The sequence below is a fragment of the Nerophis lumbriciformis genome, linkage group LG13 (genome assembly GCF_033978685.3).
Source record: "Nerophis lumbriciformis linkage group LG13, RoL_Nlum_v2.1, whole genome shotgun sequence".
Lineage (NCBI taxonomy): Eukaryota > Metazoa > Chordata > Actinopteri > Syngnathiformes > Syngnathidae > Nerophis > Nerophis lumbriciformis.
Genome location: NC_084560.2, coordinates 24090306 through 24110636, shown reverse-complemented (window position 1 = coordinate 24110636; position 20331 = coordinate 24090306). Strand labels below are relative to the sequence as shown.

At 39.9% G+C, this 20331-nt stretch overlaps 1 protein-coding gene across 5 annotated transcripts in view; it reads right to left on the bottom strand.

The window, feature by feature from the left end:
* The window catches only part of uggt2 (UDP-glucose glycoprotein glucosyltransferase 2), a 191627-nt gene that overhangs the window by 80133 nt on the left and 91163 nt on the right, over positions 1 to 20331 (bottom strand). For 3 of the 5 annotated variants that reach the window (XM_061971451.1, XM_061971447.1, XM_061971450.1), the window contains exons 1-6: positions 15596 to 15718; positions 15126 to 15287; positions 10849 to 10931; positions 10635 to 10765; positions 8285 to 8397; positions 7932 to 8109 (exon numbers count right to left, since the gene is read on the bottom strand). In XM_061971451.1, coding sequence (XP_061827435.1) covers positions 7932 to 8109; positions 8285 to 8397; positions 10635 to 10765; positions 10849 to 10931; positions 15126 to 15250 — 630 coding nt within the window. In that variant the 5' untranslated portion in view covers positions 15251 to 15287; positions 15596 to 15718. Of the gene's footprint in view, positions 1 to 7931; positions 8110 to 8284; positions 8398 to 10634; positions 10766 to 10848; positions 10932 to 15125; positions 15454 to 15595; positions 15719 to 20331 lie in introns of those variants that run through there. The other 2 variants (XM_061971449.1, XM_061971448.1) reach the window with 2 other exon arrangements.

Sequence of the window (20331 nt, the reverse complement as noted above, 5' to 3'; positions counted from 1 at the left end):
AAACTCCAATACATTCAAAACTCTGCCGCCCGCCTGCTCACCCACAACCGCTCCCATGAGCACATCACCCCAGTCCTTCAGAAACTCCACTGGCTCCCTGTTCCTCACCGGATCCACTTTAAAATCCTCCTTTTCACCCACTATGCCCTCCACAACCAGGCCGCCTGCTACCTCACCAACCTGCTTCACCGCCATACCCCTTCACGCAGCCTCCGCTCCTCCGACGCCAACCTCCTCTCCCCACCACTCAGAACCACGCTCCGGACCTGGGGTGATAGAGCCTTTTCCATCGCTGCTCCCACCCTCTGGAACTCTCCCCAAACCCATCCGTGAATGTTTAGATCTTCCTACCTTCAAAAACCTTCTCAAAACACACCTCTTCAGATCTGCTTTTAACCTGTGATTAGTGTTCTGTGTCTTGTAATGTCCCGTCTTGTAATGTATTTTACTATGTACTGCTTTTATATTTCCTGTATGATGTATTATTACTTTGAACTGTTTCATATTTTACTATTTATCCTGTAAAGCGTCTTTGAGTACCCCGAAAAGCGCTATACCAAATCAAATGTATTATTATTATTATTATTATTATTATTATTAAAATGCATGAGAATGTTTTGTATTTTGAACGTTATTTTTAACACTGTGATTACCAGCGGAATTATTCATTACTTATCGTGTTAAGCAATGTTAGCTAAGATTTATCTGAGAGCCAGATGCAGTCATCAAAAGAGCCACATCTGGCTCTAAAGCCATAGGTTCCCTACACCTGCAATATCATAACACAATGATAAAGTCGCAACACAACTTTAAAACACAAAATATACAGCAGACACAATGTAAGTGACAGTAGTGCAAGTTATCGCAACGCACCGACTCCCGGTACACAAGGAGAAGTAATTTGATGAGAAAGAAAGAAATAGAAGACATGGATCAAAGAGGCAATTGAAATTAGGAAGCAAGGGGCCAACACCATCAACAGGAATGAGGGAGCATACATGTTTCCGCACACGTGGGACGCTGTCCTTCATTGGCGATGCCAAGTCAGAGAACAGACACTGCAGGTCCGGGTTGAAGAACTAGCAGGTAAATCTAATCCTAAAATGTTGGTGACTGTACTTTTATTGGAAAATGCTTCAATGTTTCCTTTTTTAATTCAACCTTAAGTGTTGTTTGCACTTTTCTCAAATAAGATATGATTGCATTGGCCACTAACTGTTCACCTACTTGTTTGTAGCCATTTTTCATTTATACATAATTCCCTTTCAAGAAATAACAGGAAAATCGGAAACTTCACCTGCAGTGTCATGTATCCACTATTTAGTTCACAGTCACACTGCTTGATTTGTTTTGCTAAATAGTAACTGAATCGATTTCAACTCACTGCATCGTTTCGTATAGTATCGTTCTAAAGAAAATAATATCGTCCTTGAATTGTATCGCAACCACAAATATTGAATCGAATCGTTAAAATAAATCGTAACACCCCTACTAAAAACACTTTCAAAAGTTCAGATGGCAACTTTCCACTTATTTTAGTTTTTATATTCTTTGGGTTCCAAAAAGCCCAAATAGCCAAGATGAATTAAAAATGCATGCTAAACAAGTGTTTGGGTCTTCGGAGGCTACGGCACTTTACACATGCATAGAGAGGGTCTAAAACCACGCTCTTATTAAACTTTATCCATAAAGAGCTTTTCATACGTAAAAGAAATGCAACGCAAAGTGCTTTACAAACTTAAAAACAATACCTTGATGACCCAGATGCCCCATTATCGCTGATACAAAGCGCCCCCAGAGCTGGGCCGATAACCCCTGATGCAGATAGCTCCTTCTGGAGAGTAAAACTAATAAAACCTGTAAAATAGTAAGAACCGTAAGTAGAAAACAAAGGATAAAATACAAGTAAGACATATGAAGATAAAAAAAAAAGAAGTAAATATATAATACATAAATAGAACTAAATAAATTTTTGCATAACTAATAAGATAAAATGTAAAGTATGAATTCCATCCCTCCATTACTTCAATAAAATTAATAAATATTAGGTAAAAGCCAAATCAAAATGGTGGGTCTTAAGCCTGTTCTTAAAAACATGAACGTTCTCCGCAGCCCTGAAGTCCTCCTGACATTGTGTCCTGACTTTTGGAATAATTAGGAGACGTATGCCGTAGGATCTCACATTAAAGAGAACAAACACTTCACATCATGAGCAAACACTTGGTGAAGAACTCAAAGAAAAACTATCTCTAGTACAGTATGATATAGTCAAGTACTAGCCCAATGTTTGGACACACTTGCTCATGCCATTGAATGAGAAACTATCAGCTAACCTTTGATTGGTACAGTATATGTGTTGATGTTAGGCATGGGCAAAATGATCTAAAATCTATACTGCCATATACATTGCAGCCTTCTGTGACAACAATACAGATCTCATAAAAAACATTTCAGTTTAACAGTTTACAAAGGCTCCTGATTTGGCTGCTGGCATATGTGGTTATATTGTGTAATTTCTGGTTGTGTTATTTTGTCATAACTATTATTAATCAACTTGCTGAATTACTGTTAATATCTGGTTACTTTATGTTGTGACATGGTTTTATCTACACTTCATCTAAAATGTAATAAGCACCTATTCATTAATTGTTCGGCTACTTTACATTTGTTTTGGGCAATACTGCAAATTGGCGTATCGATCCAATACCAAGGTGTTACGGTGGCAGTATTAGTCATACCGATGTTCAAACATCAAATTTTTTGTATCATTAAGAATTATTACAATTTTGATAAAAATTATAATCAGACAAAAACACAGGATGGCGGTGTAACATTAACAAATACCATTTCAAGTATTTCTTCATACCCTTTTATTTAATCCAATGTTTATAATTAAAAAAAATGTCAAAAGTGCAAAATAACTAAGCAAAAGCAAAAACAACCATTGGCTCTTTTTTCAGGAGTTTGTAAACGATAACAAAAATGACAAAAAACTATTTTGTGATAATATAAATATGGATCTAGTTACTGCAGTATCGAGTTTCATTCTTTTTTTTCATTTATTTATTTATTTCAGGCAATGACATAAAAAAGTACAAAGTTGACAACACATAATAATATAAATTAATATAGTGCAAAAGGTAATGTATAGTATGTAATGCATGATTGTCCAGTTTTGCCTGAAAGGGAGTGGGAAGAAGATAACTTGTGATACTATACTTTGTATCATTACTGTTGGTATTGCTCAGCCTACACCGTTTACAGTTAGAAACTCTAGCTTAGAGGTCGGCTATGCTTTTTTGAATCCTCCTACAGTGTGTAGTGTAGTATGTTCAGCTATTCCTCGTCCTCTAGTCTTCCAGTAACAATATTACTTGTAGGAAAGGTTGTTTTTTATTTGCTGCAATGGAGGCAAGGATTACTGATTTAGAAGCTGCCCTGTGGAGAGACATTAGCCACCAGCACGCTACCGAGAACAGCTACCGGTACATTGTAAAAAAGATGCCTTTGTTCGCTTGCCACTGTCAAATATTCGGGACACAACTAGACTGTGAAATCAACATGCAATATCACGATATTGTCAGTCTAATGTATATTATTTATACCCTAGTTCATGTGTGTATGTGTTATGTGGTTTGGTAACATGATTTGTGTAGGGATGGGCTTAATACTTGATGACAGTAGTTGATTAACTGATACCAGAATGACTTAATTGTGTCTTAAAGCAACTGAGGCTGAATGGAGTACACTAGTTCTACTACCAGCAGATGCATTGCTGATTCATCTCAACTAGTTTGCTGTCTAAAGAAGCACAAGATGATGTCAGCAATGGGAAGTTGAGGTACTATACATCCATTCAGTACTAATAACTGTTAAGCATCAAAGATAAAATACAATGTTGCATCAAATACTAATGCTATTCTACATACAACTATTCCAAATAAATGACAGTGAGTTTCGTCTGGAAACAGAACGTCCGGGGGATTTTCTGCCCAATTGGGCACTCCAAAAAAAGTGTAATTTAATCTCAACACTGAAGAGCAGCATGAATGTGTTTTCTGTAAAGATGAACTACATCTCACTATCTGTAAGCAGTGATAGAGGCATCTCAATGTGAATGTGCCCAACGCTAGTCCAAGGTGTTGGGGCAAAGTGCAAACTCTCCAGTCTGGTGTAGGTGGATGATGCTACGGTCCAATCGAAGAAACCATAACGCTTGACTGATCTACACAGAGCCTTTTTAAAACAGTCACAACACTTGCAAGTCAGGCTTGAATAAATGGTTGACCACAACTGTGAATAGCCATGACCTCTCAGATGTAATAGTTTGCTCGTAATGCAGAAAGTATTTTTCCACTGGGAACAGAAAGCCCATGGACTAGTTACACTTTGACAAAAGCATTCACAGCCCTACATCGGGCGTTCAGCAGCACCATTGCCGCAACCCTTGGCACTTCTTCAACAGTATGAAAGAAATGTTAGTCTTTAGGTCTTAAAGGAAACTTTCTTTTCACAAATATGACAGTTTACAAGGCCACCAAAGGCATGAAACAAGCTACTAAATAAGTATAGTATATAGCAGAAAATGTTGTTTAAAATGACTTGCAAATTAGTTCTTTTTGGGTGTAGAAATGTGAATTATACAAGAAGTAAGACAGTGGCCTCCGTACGTCATTCACTTTTAGGGAAAAAAAATATGTGACGCCACTGGCTTGCTTTAATTACGCTCACTAAAACTGATACCACCACGTCAAAGTACATGTCAGGAGTGTGACAATATAATAATAATGGATTAGATTTTATATCGCACTTTTCTATTATTAGATACTCAAAGCGCTCACAGAGAAGTGGGAATCCATCCTTCATTCACACCTGGTGGTGGTAAGCTACATTTGTAGCCACAGCTGCCCTGGGGTAGACTAACGGAAGCGAGGCTGCCAGTTTGCGCCTACGGCCCCTCCGACCACCACCTATCATTCATTCATCATTCATTCACCAGTGTGAGCGGCACCGGGGGCAAGGGTGAAGTGTCCTACCCAAGGACACAACGGCCGCTATTTGGATGTCAAGAGGTGGGGAGTGAACCTGCAACCTTCAGGTTTCTGGCACGGCCGCTCTACCCACTACGCCATACCGCCCCAATATAGCTATATGGCAAACTATCACAATATTTAAGATAGTCGATACGCTCTTGCCGCAAATTGTTTTGTGTTTTTTGCTACTGTAAATTAATTTAATTGTTCCTCATTGAGGGTCGCACGGTGGATTAGTGTTTAGCATGTAGGCCACAGTCAGGAGATCTGGGTTTGAATCTGGACATCTCTATGAGGAGTCTGCATGTTTAAGTTAAAGTACCACACTAGGTGTGGTGAAATTACTCTCTGCATTTGACCCATCCCCTTGTTCCACCCCCTGGGAGGTGAGGGGAGCAGTGAGCAGCAGCGGTGGCTGCGCTCGGGAATCATTTGGTGATTTAACCCCCAATTCCAACCCTCGATACTCTCCCCGTGCGCGGGTTTTCTCCGGGTACTCCAAAAATATTCATGTTAGGTTAAGAGGAAACTCAAAGTTGTCCATATGAGGATTAATTTGTTGGTGTTTCATGAAAACCCATGTCAAGTAATGTTTTGCTGTCTGCTCTGTCTGTGCCCGCAACAAGTCATTACATCAAGCTCCGGGCGGGACTTTTACGTCATCTCCCCATTCTCTCCCAACCCTGGTTTGGTGAGTCAACTTCATTACTGGACTTCCGCCATCTAATAGTAACTCGGTCATTCTCACATTAGCAGACCATTTCTCAAAAATTTTATATTTTGTCGCTCGGCCCAAGCTTCCTTCCAGTCTACCATGTCTTCCGGCTGCATGGTATTCCAGTGGAAATAGTTTCTGACATGGGTCCTCAATTCTCCTCAGCTGTCTGGATGGAATTTTTTAAGCGTTGGGGGCATCCGCCTGCCTGTCCTCTGCGTACCACCCACAGACCAACGGCCATACAGAGCATGCCAATCAGGATGTGGAGGCAACAGTTCGCTGCGTTTTCCACCAACAACCGGCTTCCTGGTCCCTCAACTTGCCATGGATACAGTATGTGCACAACACACTCGTCAGCTCAGCCACTCGAGTTTCCCCATTTCACGCGGCCTACGAATTCCAACCTTCTATATTCCAGTCATTGGAGGCAGAGTTCGCAGTGCCATCAGGTTCTGCCCATCTTCGCTGCGCCCCGCCTTCGCCGGGCCCCGCCTGGCAGAAGCTCAAACACAGGTTCATTGGTCCATTTCTGGTCACACGCATTGTCTGACCTATGGCGGTCCAACTCCAACTGCCTGAATCCCTCAAGATCCATCCAGTATTCAATGTCTCCCTCCTCTTTTTTCATATACTGGCACTCATCGAGGGCAGATGCTCTCTTTTCCTCTCCCTATCTCTCCTGCTTGCTTCTTTGTTTTGTCTTGTCTTAACTTTTTTGTTGCCTCTTTTTGCACTGTTCCCTAGATTTAATAACTTACCTGTCAATGAAATTGACAAGATCTCGGGTTTGGGGGAAACTGCCTGTCTTGACAGAGCGGTCGTTGTTGGACACACGACAAACTCTTGGGAGGAGAAGGAGTGCCGCGGGCCTGGTGACCCTTTCTTTTGTGACAATGACCATTAGGAGCAACTAAAAATTTGCAGTCATGTTGTTGTTATGAGAGAAAATACATTCAATGACAGCTAATGCTTGCTACCCAAATATGCTATTATTAGCTAACAACACCTAAAGCTAATGCCCGTGCATGTGTTGCTTACATACATAATTACGTCATTACGTACGAGAAGCCGTAAGAGGGCGGGATATACTGTGTAAAATACGTTGGAAAGTTGGCGCCCTCTAGGCATCTGTGTAAATGTTGCAAACATCCATCCATTTTATTCTGCTTATCCGATGTCGGTTTGCGGGGGCAGCAGCCTAAGCAGAGAAGCCCAGACTTCCCTCTCCCCAGCCTCTTCGTCCAGGATGTTACAAACAACCCTTTTAAATTGACTTGTTTTGTATATTTGCCTCATCAGTATTTTGGGGATTCTCCTTTGAACAAAAGTGTAACATCTATACAGCTAATTCTCACTAGGGTCACAAGTTAGCTGGAGCCTGTCCCAGCAGACTTCGAGTCGGAGGTTCTAGCACATTTCTAAATAATAAAGGAAAATAGGTGTTGTTTGCAAAGAGGAAACTGTGTTTGTGCGCTAGCTGCTTTTCCAAGAAATGAGCAGTATCACCATGAGCTTCTCACAGTGCAGTAATCAATCACGGTTTTACGATAATTAACATTTGAAACTGAAATACTAATGACCATGAGGAATTTTACAAAGGGTTTATCATTGTAACAGTAATCGTTACAGCCCTGAAGAGGGTTTGATGCTTCGACTACAAAATGCAAAGAAAACAGCACTTTTTGTTCATGCTAGTGAACGTAAAATGTTCCAGTTCCATTTACACATTTAAAAAACACCTTAAGACCAATGTCTTGAAAAAAATATATCACTCTTGAATCAACACTGTAGTTAATACTATGATCAATGTTAATTAAAATACTAAATGTGGGATATAAATAATAATGGAAGTATAATTGTTTGTATATAGTATATAAATTGGTACAAAGGTTTAACACGTGTACAAGGATATTTCACATGCCTTTACTGTGTATATAATTGAACTGTGTTTATGTTGTGTATAATGTATATTTATAATATGTTGTACAAAAGACATTTCATATTTTTCGGAAGTTCATCTTGTACTTGACATTGTTTATAGGGTTAGGCGCAATAAGTGTTCAACTTCAGCCTAAACCCTTTCGGTCTGCAACATTTTCATTTTCAATCTAAGAATGTACAACTGTTTGTTTATTTTGTTGACCATTGACCGAAGAATAATAAACTAAACTAGTACTCACCGCCACAAAATGCCGCAGTACGTACGTAAGAGCACCCCCATCAGCCTTCTCTGACAGCACGGTGTGAAAGGTGCTGAACTTCTTGGTTCCGATCTCGGCGTACAGGATTGCAACGGGAACATCTGTTTTATTAGCACCTGGATATATGTGATCACTCTTGTACAAATACGGTTTGGGCCTGCAAGCGTTACGTGAAAAGGCTTTTCAGAAAATTACATTTTACTTTTCAGGGAAAAACATGTATTCAGTGAGAGCTACAAAGGTTTCCAATATCATATTAACTTCTGACACTTTTCTGCCCTGGCCTGGTGAGTGGATCCACACAGGGGCAAGGCTGTGTCATCTTGACTTACCTGCCTGCAGCTGCCTTTAGGAGCTTCTTTATGTCTTTTGTGTTGCAGCTGTGTTGACTATGAATGGAGACAAAGGCGGTACAGGCCATCGGAGGAGGTTCATGGCTGGCTATCTGTTGAATAAAGAGCACATTGCTTCAAAGAGGACCTATTATGATGATTTTTTGGAATCTTCCTAATGGTCTCATCAGTGTTTTTCAACCACTGTGCCGCGGCACACTAGTGTACCGTGAGATATTGTTTGGTGTGCCGTGGGAAATTATGCAATTTCACCTAATTGGTCTGAAAAATATTTTTTGCACACCAATAATTATAATGCGTAAACAATCTGCCGTTGTAGAGTGTCCGTGCTGTCTGGAGATCAGCAGAGTAACCGTGTAATACTCTTTCGTACCAGTAGGTGGCAGCAGGTAGCTCATTGCTTTGTAAGCCTACTTTGAGACAAGAGAATTAATGATGGTTATGGTTTGAAGTCATATCGAACAATTGCGTCAGGTATTTGATGAGAACGACTTTATATTGTCAAAATAGGCTATTGAGTTTTGTTTTTAACATTTTCTGCTGGTGGTGTCTGTCATGTATTGGTTACTCGGGTCACAGGACAATACCGGAACCATTGTAAGGGGAACTTAAGGGCGGGGGACATAGGATATGATGACATGTGTTGTGTGTTGGACAACTGGAAGTGGAAAAAGTAAGAGCAGGAATAAAAGTCAATAAGCTATCATTTGGTGTATTATTAAAATTAGATTGCTAATAAGGGAACAAATAAGTGACAAGATTGGCACACAACAATGGCGACGAGGATGGGATAGTGTCCCCTGGATTTTTTCAGTGAAAAAAATGTGCCTTGGCTCAAAAAACGTTGAAAAACACTGATCTATAGCAGTGTTTTTCAACCACTGTGCCGTGGGAGATGATCTAATTTCACCTATTTGGGTTCAAAATATTTTTTGCAAACCAGTAATTATAGTCTGCAAATTATGTGTTGTTGTTGAGTGTCGGTGCTGTAATACTCTTCCATATCAGTAGGTGGCAGCCGGAAGCTAATTGCTTTGTAGATGTCGGAAACAGTGGGAGGCAGCGTGCAGGTAAAAAGGTGTCTAATGCTTAAACCAAATATAAACAAAAGGTGAGTGCCCCTAAGAAAAGGCATTGAAGCTTAGGGAGGGCTATGCAGAACGAAACTAAAACTGAACTGGCTACAAAGTAAACAAAAACAGAATGCTGGACGTCAGTAAAGACTTACTGTGGAGCAAAGACGGCGTCCACAATGTACATCCGAACATGACATGACAATCAACAATGTCCCCACAAAGAAGGATAAAAACAACTGAAATATTCTTGATGGCTAAAACAAAGAAGATGCGGGTAATATCGCTCAAAAGAAGACATGAAACCGGTACAGGAAAATACCAAAAAAAGAGAAAAAGCCACCAAAATAAGAGCGCAAGACAAGAACTAAAACACTACACACAGGAAAACAGCAATAAACTCAAAATAAATCACAGCCTGATGTGACAGGTCATGACAGTAGACCTACTTTGAGACAAGAGCTATATTGCTGCATGGTTGGTTATGGTTTAAAGTCATAGCCAACAATTGTGACAACGACTTTTTACTGTAAACTGAGTTTCGTATTTTAATGATTTCTGCTGGTGGTGTGCCTCCGGATTTTTTGAACGCAAAAAATGTGCCTTGGCTCAAAAAAGTTTGAAAAACACTGATCTATAGAATGAACTAAATCAACAGCGCCTCTGTTGGTCACATCCAAGTAGTGCACCCATAGTTTACCCCACAATTGCTTCAAGATGCGATAAATCACCATTTAATTCCACACAATCAGAATAATACGCGCCCATCCCTATTTAGTATTGAATGTACATACTGAATGTCTATACAAGCATACTTATGTATGAAATGTCATTGCAGACTAGGGCATTGTTCATCTGATGGTTTACACAACGTGTGTGATGCCTGAACTCCTTAAAGCATGACAAGTATATTGCAGCATCATTCAAGATAATAGTTGCTGAACAGTTCAATTTCAAATAGAATATTTCACCCAGTGTTTTTCGGGAATAATGACTCGGCAGCACCAAAGCAATTGTAAGAAAAGACTGCGGAGAGCCTTGGGTCATGAATTCATGGCTGCATACAAAACCACTTCTCATAAACTATGTAGTGCACCATAGCTGTCATACAAATGTGGGTAAATTTGTCTATTGCATGAATTATTCTGTAATGATTTATGTGGCTACGCCCTAGAATTTAGTCAGTCTGAGCTGCCACAGAAATCATTCCAATTTGATTTGGCAAAATTTGTAATTTGTGATCACTCACACCGTACCTGCTGGAAAGCGTGAACAGCTGGTGAGTAGAAGCGCAAAGAGAGAGCGTATTTCAGCAGGTTCACTTGAAGATCCGTCAGGAACTGGTTTGCTTTCTTGATTATTAAATTGTAGTATGAGCGGACAGACTCTAGTAGAGCAGAATGAAGAAGAGCGACAGATTACAAGAAAGACATGATACACGGAACATTCACAATGTGTATGACAGCATACCTCCTTGCTTGTACACAGTGAGCTCCTTCACGGTGTCAACAAACTGCCAGAATTTCTCATTGTTGTCCTCTCCAATAAACTCACTGAAAAGAAAAATGTTCCACGGTACTATGCGAAATGTCTTTATTATTTCAGTATGAACTGAAATTGGTAGGCAAAGTAAAGTGACACCATTGTGCATATGGTCGCAGTGCATATATTAGGTCATTAATGCTGGCTGAAAATAGGTAGCTGAGGATAAAATATCTTATGAGGTGCTTGTCAAGTTGCACGCATGCTGCTTCTTTATGGCTTTCAGCTACAATGATATATTGTTTCTATTAAAGGGAGCATGCTCTTTCTCTTCCACCTCGAGTCTTGAGGTAATGATTCCCCCTGATAGGTCACATTGGTACATAACTTTTAGAAGATTTCCTTCTTTAATAAATCTTTTTCTGGGTTTAGAGCTGCATGCTGTAAGAGTACAGTGCATGTATGCATGCCAGTCTATGTTTGTGTAGTCTGCCACTCGGCTATTAGACTTGCTGTGACACTTTAAATGGTACTGCACATTTTTAAAGGCCCCGTGTTATTACTTTTTAACAATTAAGATTTAGAGATACCACAATAGTGCATTTGGGTTGACCAAAAACTAGCCTTAATGCTGGCATTTATGTAACCCAGGTGGTTCAGCCCTATGCCTTTAAACCATTCCGCACGGGGAAGCGAACCCTGGTTGTTCGCATGAGAGGTGAGTGTGCCGAGCACCGAGCTAAAATCCCGGGCAGCCAGCACTACTCTTGAAGTTGCCAGGGAGTGACGTTTACGAACGTACACCTGGCGCAGCCACACTGGCAGGCCGCCTGTTACATTTAGACCATTTTAAAGCGAGGGGGGGGGGGGTTAAGAGGGGAGGAGTATATTTACAGCTAGAATTCACCAAGTCAAGTATTTCATATACAGGTAAAAGCCAGTAAATTAGAATATTTTGAAAAACTTGATTTATTTCAGTAATTGCATTCAAAAGGTGTAACTTGTACATTATATTTATTCATTGCACACAGACTGATGCATTCAAATGTTTATTTCATTTAATTTTGATGATTTGAAGTGGCAACAAATGAAAATCCAAAATTCCGTGTGTCACAAAATTAGAATATTACTTAAGGCTAATACAAAAAAGGGATTTTTAGAAATGTTGGCCAACTGAAAAGTATGAAAATGAAAAATATGAGCATGTACAATACTCAATACTTGGTTGGAGCTCCTTTTGCCTCAATTACTGCGTTAATGCGGCGTGGCATGGAGTCGATGAGTTTCTGGCACTGCTCAGGTGTTATGAGAGCCCAGGTTGCTCTGATAGTGGCCTTCAACTCTTCTGCGTTTTTGGGTCTGGCATTCTGCATCTTCCTTTTCACAATACCCCACAGATTTTCTATGGGGCTATGGTCAGGGGAGTTGGCGGGCCAATTTAGAACAGAAATACCATGGTCCGTAAACCAGGCATGGGTAGATTTTGCGCTGTGTGCAGGCGCCAAGTCCTGTTGGAACTTGAAATCTCCATCTCCATAGAGTAGGTCAGCAGCAGGAAGCATGAAGTGCTCTAAAACTTGCTGGTAGACGGCTGCGTTGACCCTGGATCTCAGGAAACAGAGTGGACCGACACCAGCAGATGACATGGCACCCCAAACCATCACTGATGGTGGAAACTTTACACTAGACTTCAGGCAACGTGGATCCTGTGCCTCTCCTGTCTTCCTCCAGACTCTGGGACCTCGATTTCCAAAGGAAATGCAAAATTTGCATGGTTGGGTGATGGTTTGGGGTGCCATGTCATCTGCTGGTGTCGGTCCACTCTGTTTCCTGAGATCCAGGGTCAACGCAGCCGTCTACCAGCAAGTTTTAGAGCACTTCATGCTTCCTGCTGCTGACCTGCTCTATGGGTTGGCAAGTATGAACTAGTTGGATGTCACCTCTGCCATGGCCTTACTTACACTTACACCTATACTTACATCAATTTTGCGTCTCTGTCTTCATTAATATGCAAAATATACGCTGATCATCTTAACTCCCACAAAACTGGGAGAAGAAAATGCACTCATCAGCGTTTTGCGAGCACTATTTTGTGTTTTATTTAGTATCAATCAAGAAGATTGCCTTCTTTAAAAAAAAATTTTTTTTCAGGGTTTAGAGCTGCATGCTGTAAAGGTACAATGTGTGTATGCATGTCAGTCTATGTTTGAGTGGCAGTACCTTGTCTCCAAAAGAAAGGGTGTCGTCTGCCACTTGGCTTTTAGACTTGCTGTGACACTTTAAATGATACTGCACATTTTTAAAGGCCTCGTGTTATTACTTTTTAACAATTAAGATTCAGAGATACCACAATAGTGCATTTGGGTTGACCAAAATCTAGCCTTAAAGGGGAACATTATCACCAGACCTATGTAAGCGTCAATATATACCTTGATGTTGCAGAAAAAAGACCATATATTTTTTTAACCGATTTCCGAAATCTGAATTTTGGCGAATTAAACGCCTTTCTATTATTCGCTCTCGGAGCGATGACGTCACGTTGTGACGTCACATCGGGAAGCAATCCGCCATTTTCTCAAACACATTACAAACACCGAGTCAAATCAGCTCTGTTATTTTCTGTTTTTTCGACTGTTTTCCGTACCTTGGAGACATCATGCCTCGTCGGTGTGTTGTCGGAGGGTGTAACAACACGAACAGGGACGGATTCAAGTTGCACCAGTGGCCCAAAGATGCGAAAGTGGCAAGAAATTGGACGTTTGTTCCGCACACTTTACCGACGAAAGCTATGCTACGACAGAGATGGCAAGAATGTGTGGATATCCTGCGACACTCAAAGCAGATGCATTTCCATTGATAAAGTCAAACAAATCTGCCGCCAGACCCCCATTGAATCTGCCGGAGTGTGTGAGCAATTCAGGGACAAAGGACCTCCGTAGCACGGCAAGCAATGGCGGCAGTTTGTTCCCGCAGACGAGCGAGCTAAACCCCCTGGATGTCTTGGCTCACACCGTCCCTTATGCAACCGAAGATGATCAAGAGAAGAATATCGACCCTAGCTTCCCTGGCCTGCTGACATGAGGGTATGTCTACAGAATATATTAATTAATGAAAATTGTGCTGTCTGCACTCGCAAAGTACATGTTGTTGCCAAATGTATTTCATATGCTGTAAACCTAGTTAATAGTTGTTAGTTTCCTATAATGCCAAACAAACACATACCAATCGTTGGTTAGAAGGCGATCGCCAAATTCGTCCTCGCTTTCTCCCGTGTCGCTGGCTGTCGTGTCGTTTTCGTCGGTTTCGCTTGTATACGGTTCAAACCGATATGGCTCAATAGCTTCAGTTTCTTCTTCAATTTCGTTTTCGCTACCTGCCTCCACACTACAACCATCCGTTTCAATACATGCGTAATCTGTTGAATCGCTTAAGGCGCTGAAATCCGAGTCTGAATCCGAGCTAATGTCGCTATAGCTTGCTGATCTATGCGCCATGTTTGTTTGTGTTGGCATCACTATGTGACGTCACAGGAAAATGGACGGGTGTGTATATAACGATGGTTAAAATCAGGCACTTTGAAGCTTTTTTTTAGGGATATTGCGTGATGGGTAAAATTTTGAAAAAACCTTCGAAAAATAAAATAAGCCACTGGGAACTGATTTTTAATGGTTTTAACCCTTCTGAAATTGTGATAATGTTCCCCTTTAATGCTGGCATTTATGTAACCCAGGTGGTTCGGCCCCCTGCCTTTAAACCATTCCGCACGGAGAAAGCGAACCCTGGTTGTTCGGATGAGAGGTGAGTGTGTTGAGCACCAAGTTGTCAGGGAATGAGGTTTACTAACGTACACCTGGCGCAGCCGCACTGGCAGGCCGCCTGTTACATTCAGACCATTTTAAAGCGGCACTAAAAAACGTTTTAACCTTCATAAAATGTTTCATAACTTTTGGGATGATACATTGACTTAAAACTAGTTGGATGTCACCTCTGCCATGGCCTTACTTACACTTACCGGTACACTTACATCAATTTTGCGTCTTTGTCTTCATTAATATGCAAAATATATACGCTGATCATCTTAACTCCCACAAAACTGGGAGAAGAAAATGCACTCATCAGCGTTTTGCGAGCACTATTTTTGTTTTATTTAGTATCAATCAAGAAGATTGCCATCTTTAATAAATATATTTTTTCAGGGTTTAGAGCTGCATGCTGTAAAGGTACAATGTATGTATGCATGTCAGTCTATGTTTGTGTGGCAGTACCTTGTCTCCAAAAGAAAGGGTGTCGTCTGCCACTTGGCTTTTAGACTTGCTGAGACACTTTTAGATGCAGACGCCTTGTGTTGCGTGGTGATCAGGAGCAGGGACAGCATAATAATGTTCCTCATACTCGTTTCCCATGCGATCCTTCAAAGTTGCATGAACCTGGTCAGACAGCAAGCGTCGAATAAAGCCGGTCAGAGCTTGCCACGTAGTTGCAGTGGAAGTTATTGCCTCAACTCAGTGGCTTACATAAAGTTCATATATTTGGCGAAAGTGCCGGAAGTGATCACAGTGCGCTGTTAAACTGAAAATACAACTCATATGAACAAATAGGTTGGATGTTTAACTGTTTGAAATGACAACAAGAGGATTAAACATTGCGACGTGAAACTGGTTAACTAGAAACATCAAGACGTCCGTTATCAACATGACACTAGTAGCGACTATGGAATAAATAGTAAGTCCCTCACCAGGTTATTGATGCTGTCCGCCACCACACTAAGGCAATGAGTACCGGTTGCTATTTTGAGCGTCTAGTAACAACCATTGGCATGCTAGCAACCGGTTAGGCGAAAGAGATGCCGGTCTATCTGCACTTTTGGCTCCCTCTGACCACTATTTTTATCAATAACACATCGAATATTAAAAAGGTAGAATATATGTCCGATATTACTTTATGTATCATCAAACACACTTACACATATCAATAATTATATTTAACCTGTTGAAAGAGGGATATAATCAGGCATATTAGTAGACGGCTAAGGGTCCTTGGACCGCAGCTCAAAAAAGTGTTTTCCACCAAAACACTACACGTCATTCATACAGGTAGTTAGCGGTTTTTGATTCATTAATACTCCGCTTAAGTGTGTATATTCGTTTTTTGCAACACTACAAGTGTGACAAACTAATGTGTTCTCTGCCACTTGAAGTATATATACACACCACAACTGCCAGGTCACTTCATTAGGTACACCTGGACAGTATTACCATTTTCAACCACTGTGCCGCGGCACACTAGTGCAGTGTTTTTCAACCTTTTTTGAGGCAAGGCACATTTTTTGCGTTGAAAAAATCCGGAGGCACACCACCAGCAGAAATCATAAACTCAGTTGACAGTTAAAAGTAATTGTCGCAATTGTTGGATATGCCTTTAGTTTAAACCATAACCAAGCGTGCATCACTATAGCTCTTGTCTCAAAGTAGGTGTACTGCCACGACCTGTCACATCATGCCATGACTTATTTGGAGTTTTTTTTGCTGTTTTCCTGTGTGTAGTGTTTTAGTTCTCGTCTTGTGCTCCTATTTTGGTGGCTTTTTCTCTTTTTTTGGTATTTTCCTGTGGCAGTGTCATGTCTTAAGCGATATTTCCCACATCTACTTTGTTTTAGCAATCAAGAATATTTCAGTTGTTTTTATTCTTCTTTGTGGGGACATTGTTGATTCTCATGTCATGTTCGGATGTACATTGTGGACTCCGCCTTTGCTCCACAGTAAGTTTTTGCTGTCGTCCAGCATTCTGTTTTTGTTTACTTTGTAGCCAGTTCAGTTTTAGTTTCGTTCTGCTTAGCCTTCCCTAAGCTTCAATGCCTTTTCTTAAGGGAATGGTATTATTTTTTATTTTTTTATTTTTTTGTCATAAAAAAATACAATCATCTGTGCTTACGGACTGTATCCCTGCAGACTGTATTGATCTATATTGATATATAATGTAGGAACCAGAAATATTAATAACAGAAAGAAACAACCCTTTTGTGCGAATGAGTGGGAATGGGGGAGGGAGGTTTTTTGGGTTGGTGCACTAATTGTAAGTGCATCTTGTGTTTTTTATGTTGATTTAATAAAAAATAAAAAAATTCTTGTGCGGCCCGGTACCAATCGATCCACGGACCAGTACCGGGCCGCGGCCCGGTGGTTGGGGACCACTGCTATAGAGTACATCCATCCATCTATTTTCTACCGCTTCTCCCTTTTTTTAAGGGGTCAGAGCTGATAATATTTTGGTTTGATTGGAAGGCACTCTGTGTATGAAGTGGAGTTTCACCGCACCCACATAATTCCCATTTTAAACATTTCACCCCTTTTATAGAGCTGAAAAAGATAACCAAAATACACCATAAATATAACTTACTTCACCAATTTTTATTTATTTATTTATTTTTATTGTTATTACTTATAGAGTATATTGTGAATAAATTGAGAACAGGAAGTGAACAAAAGTTTTAGCAACTGCTATGTAAAGGAAAAGGGGTAGGATTAAATAAGCTCTGCTTCTTCCTACTCCTTTTCGAACATGTTGAATAGAGAAACTGGAAATTGTGATGTGTCATGTTGTATGCATGCATGTTCGAAATGAACTCAAACTCAACTCAACTCAACTCAACTCAACATTATGTTGTTACGAGAGATGTCCGATATTATCGGCCGATAAATGCGTTAAAATGTAATAGCGGAAATTATCGGTATCGTTTTTTTTATTATCGCTATCGTTTTTTTAATTTATTTTTTTTATTAAATCAACATAAAAAACACAAGATACACTTACAATTAGTGCACCAACCCAAAACAACTTCCTCCCCTATTTACACTCATTCACACAAAAGGGTTGTTTCTTTCTGTTATTAATATTCTGGTTCCTACATTATATATCAATATATATCAAGACAGTCTGCAAGGGATACAGTCCGTAAGCACACATGATTGTGCGTGCTGCTTGTCCACTAATAGTACTAACCTTTAACAGTTAATTTTACTAATTTTCATTAATTACTAGTTTCAATGTAACTGTTTTTATATTGTTTTACTTTCTTTTTTATTCAAGAAAATGTTTTTAATGTATTTATCTTATTTTATTTTATAAATTTTTTTTCAAAGTTCCTTATCTTCACCATACCTGGTTGTCCAAATTAGGCATAATAATGTGTTAATTCCACGACTGTATATATCGGTTGATATCGGTATCGGTAATTAAAGAGTTGGAATATCAGATGTCGGCAAAAAGCTTTTATCGGACATCCCTAGTTGTTACTGAAAATTTTACATTTGTAAAGGTAAGATGTTTATACAGCTCTTGCTTTGGATCTCATTGCATTGTGTATATACGCCAGTGACCACAGGTAAAGGATACTGCACATTTTTAAAGGCCACATGTTATTACTTTTTAAGAATTAAGATTCAGAGATACCACAATAGTGCCTTTGGGTTGACCAAAATCTTCTTCTTCTTCATTTTATGGCGGGTCGCAACCAACGTTATAGGTGCATACCGCCACCTACTGTACTGGAGTGTGTATCCTCAGGGTGAGTACTTAGGTTACAGACTATGTTGGTATATACATATCAAATATGTATTTCCACAAACCCACACATAACAAAAGAGGAGAGAAAAGAAGAAAAAAAAAGTATTAAGTATTAAACCTGTGATCTTAAGATATCCCATTAGAGACTTGCTACATTCTTTATTGTTTCCCCCCTTCTCTAAAATTGCCTTTAAACTCCATCCTGATCAAAATCTAGCCTTAATGCTGGAATTTATGTAACCCAGGTGGGTCGGCCCCCTGCCTTTAAACCATTCTGCACGAGGAAGCGAACCCTGCTTGTTCGCATGAGAGGTGAGTGTGCTGAGCACCGAGCCAAAAGAACGTACACCTGGAGCAGCAACACTGGAAGGTCGCCTGTTACATTTAGACCATTTAAAGCGGCACTAAAAAAACATTTCGACCTTCATAAAATATTTTCATAACTTTTGGGATGATACATTGATTTACAATTAGTTGGATGACACTTCTGTCATGACCTTACTTACACTTACACCTACACCAGGGGTCGGCAACCCAAAACATTGAAAGAACCATATTGGACTAAAAATACAAAAAACAAATCTGTCTGGAGCCACAAAAAATAAAAAGCCAAATATAAGTCTTATAATGAAGGGAACACATGATGTGGCTATATTAGCGATAATAGCCTACTATAAAAATTACTATTTGTCACAGGCTGAAGCAAATCTTCGTTGACAGAAATGTTGAAATGTAATATTTATTCTACACATATTTACAACATTAAAAGCCATTAGTAAATTATAGGCTACTCAGAAGGTGAGATTACTGGCTTTTAATGGCCAAAGGTATAGATGTGTGTGTCCAAGTTAAAGGAAACGGCAGGCTGTCTTCTTCTAATGTAACTATTACAATCTTTGGCAAGCTAGGTATTGTTTGCTGTGGTCTGGAACAACATGGCACATAAACTATCAGAAATGCAGCCAATATTACATACAGATAATGTGTCATGAGACATGCAAATATAAATTAAATACACAGAGGACATAAGTAAAGGACATTAAATTAGCTCAAATATAGCTACAAACGAGGCATGATGATGCAATATGTACATACAGCTAGCCGAAATAGCATGTTAGCATCGATTTGCTTGGAGTCATGCACTGACCAAATATGCCTGATTAGCACTCCAACAAGTCAATAACATCAACAAACCGCACCTTTGTGCATTCATGCAAAGCATAAAACATTTGGTGGACAAAATGAGACAAAGAAGGAGTGGAAGATTTTACATGTAAACAAACTGTTATGTCACAGTCCACACTATGGTGAGTTCAAGAACCACCAAAAATAGCAGGACAAAACGATGTTCACTACTTTAACTTTAACTTTAACAAATACTCTCATCAGCGAAGCATACACAGAACCATAATAAACAATGAGTGGGCTTTCTAACAATTGGGAATGTTTGTGTCATGTTTGTCCTCAAACAAAAATCATACTAAAACAAAATAAAAAAATGTTCCCCCATCTGTCTCCATTTTTTTTTAAATGCTCCAGGGAGCCACTAGGGTGGCACTAAAGAGCTGCATGCGGCTCGAGAGCCGCGGGTTGCTGAGCCATGACCTATACTTACTTTTGCGTCTCAGTCTTCATTAATATGCACAATATATGCTGATCACCTTAACTCCCACAAAACTGGGAGAAGAATATGCAAATACAATTATTTATCACACACAATGTGATTTATCAACACTCATCAGCGTTTTGCCAGCACTATTTTGTCTTTTATTTAGTAACTGTGCAAACTGACAGTTCTACACATGGCTGCAGGATCAGTGTTCACGCTTCACAGACACACGATGAACAGAGGACAATCATCCACCCTATGTGTGTGTGTGTCAACATATATGGATGGTCAGAAATAAA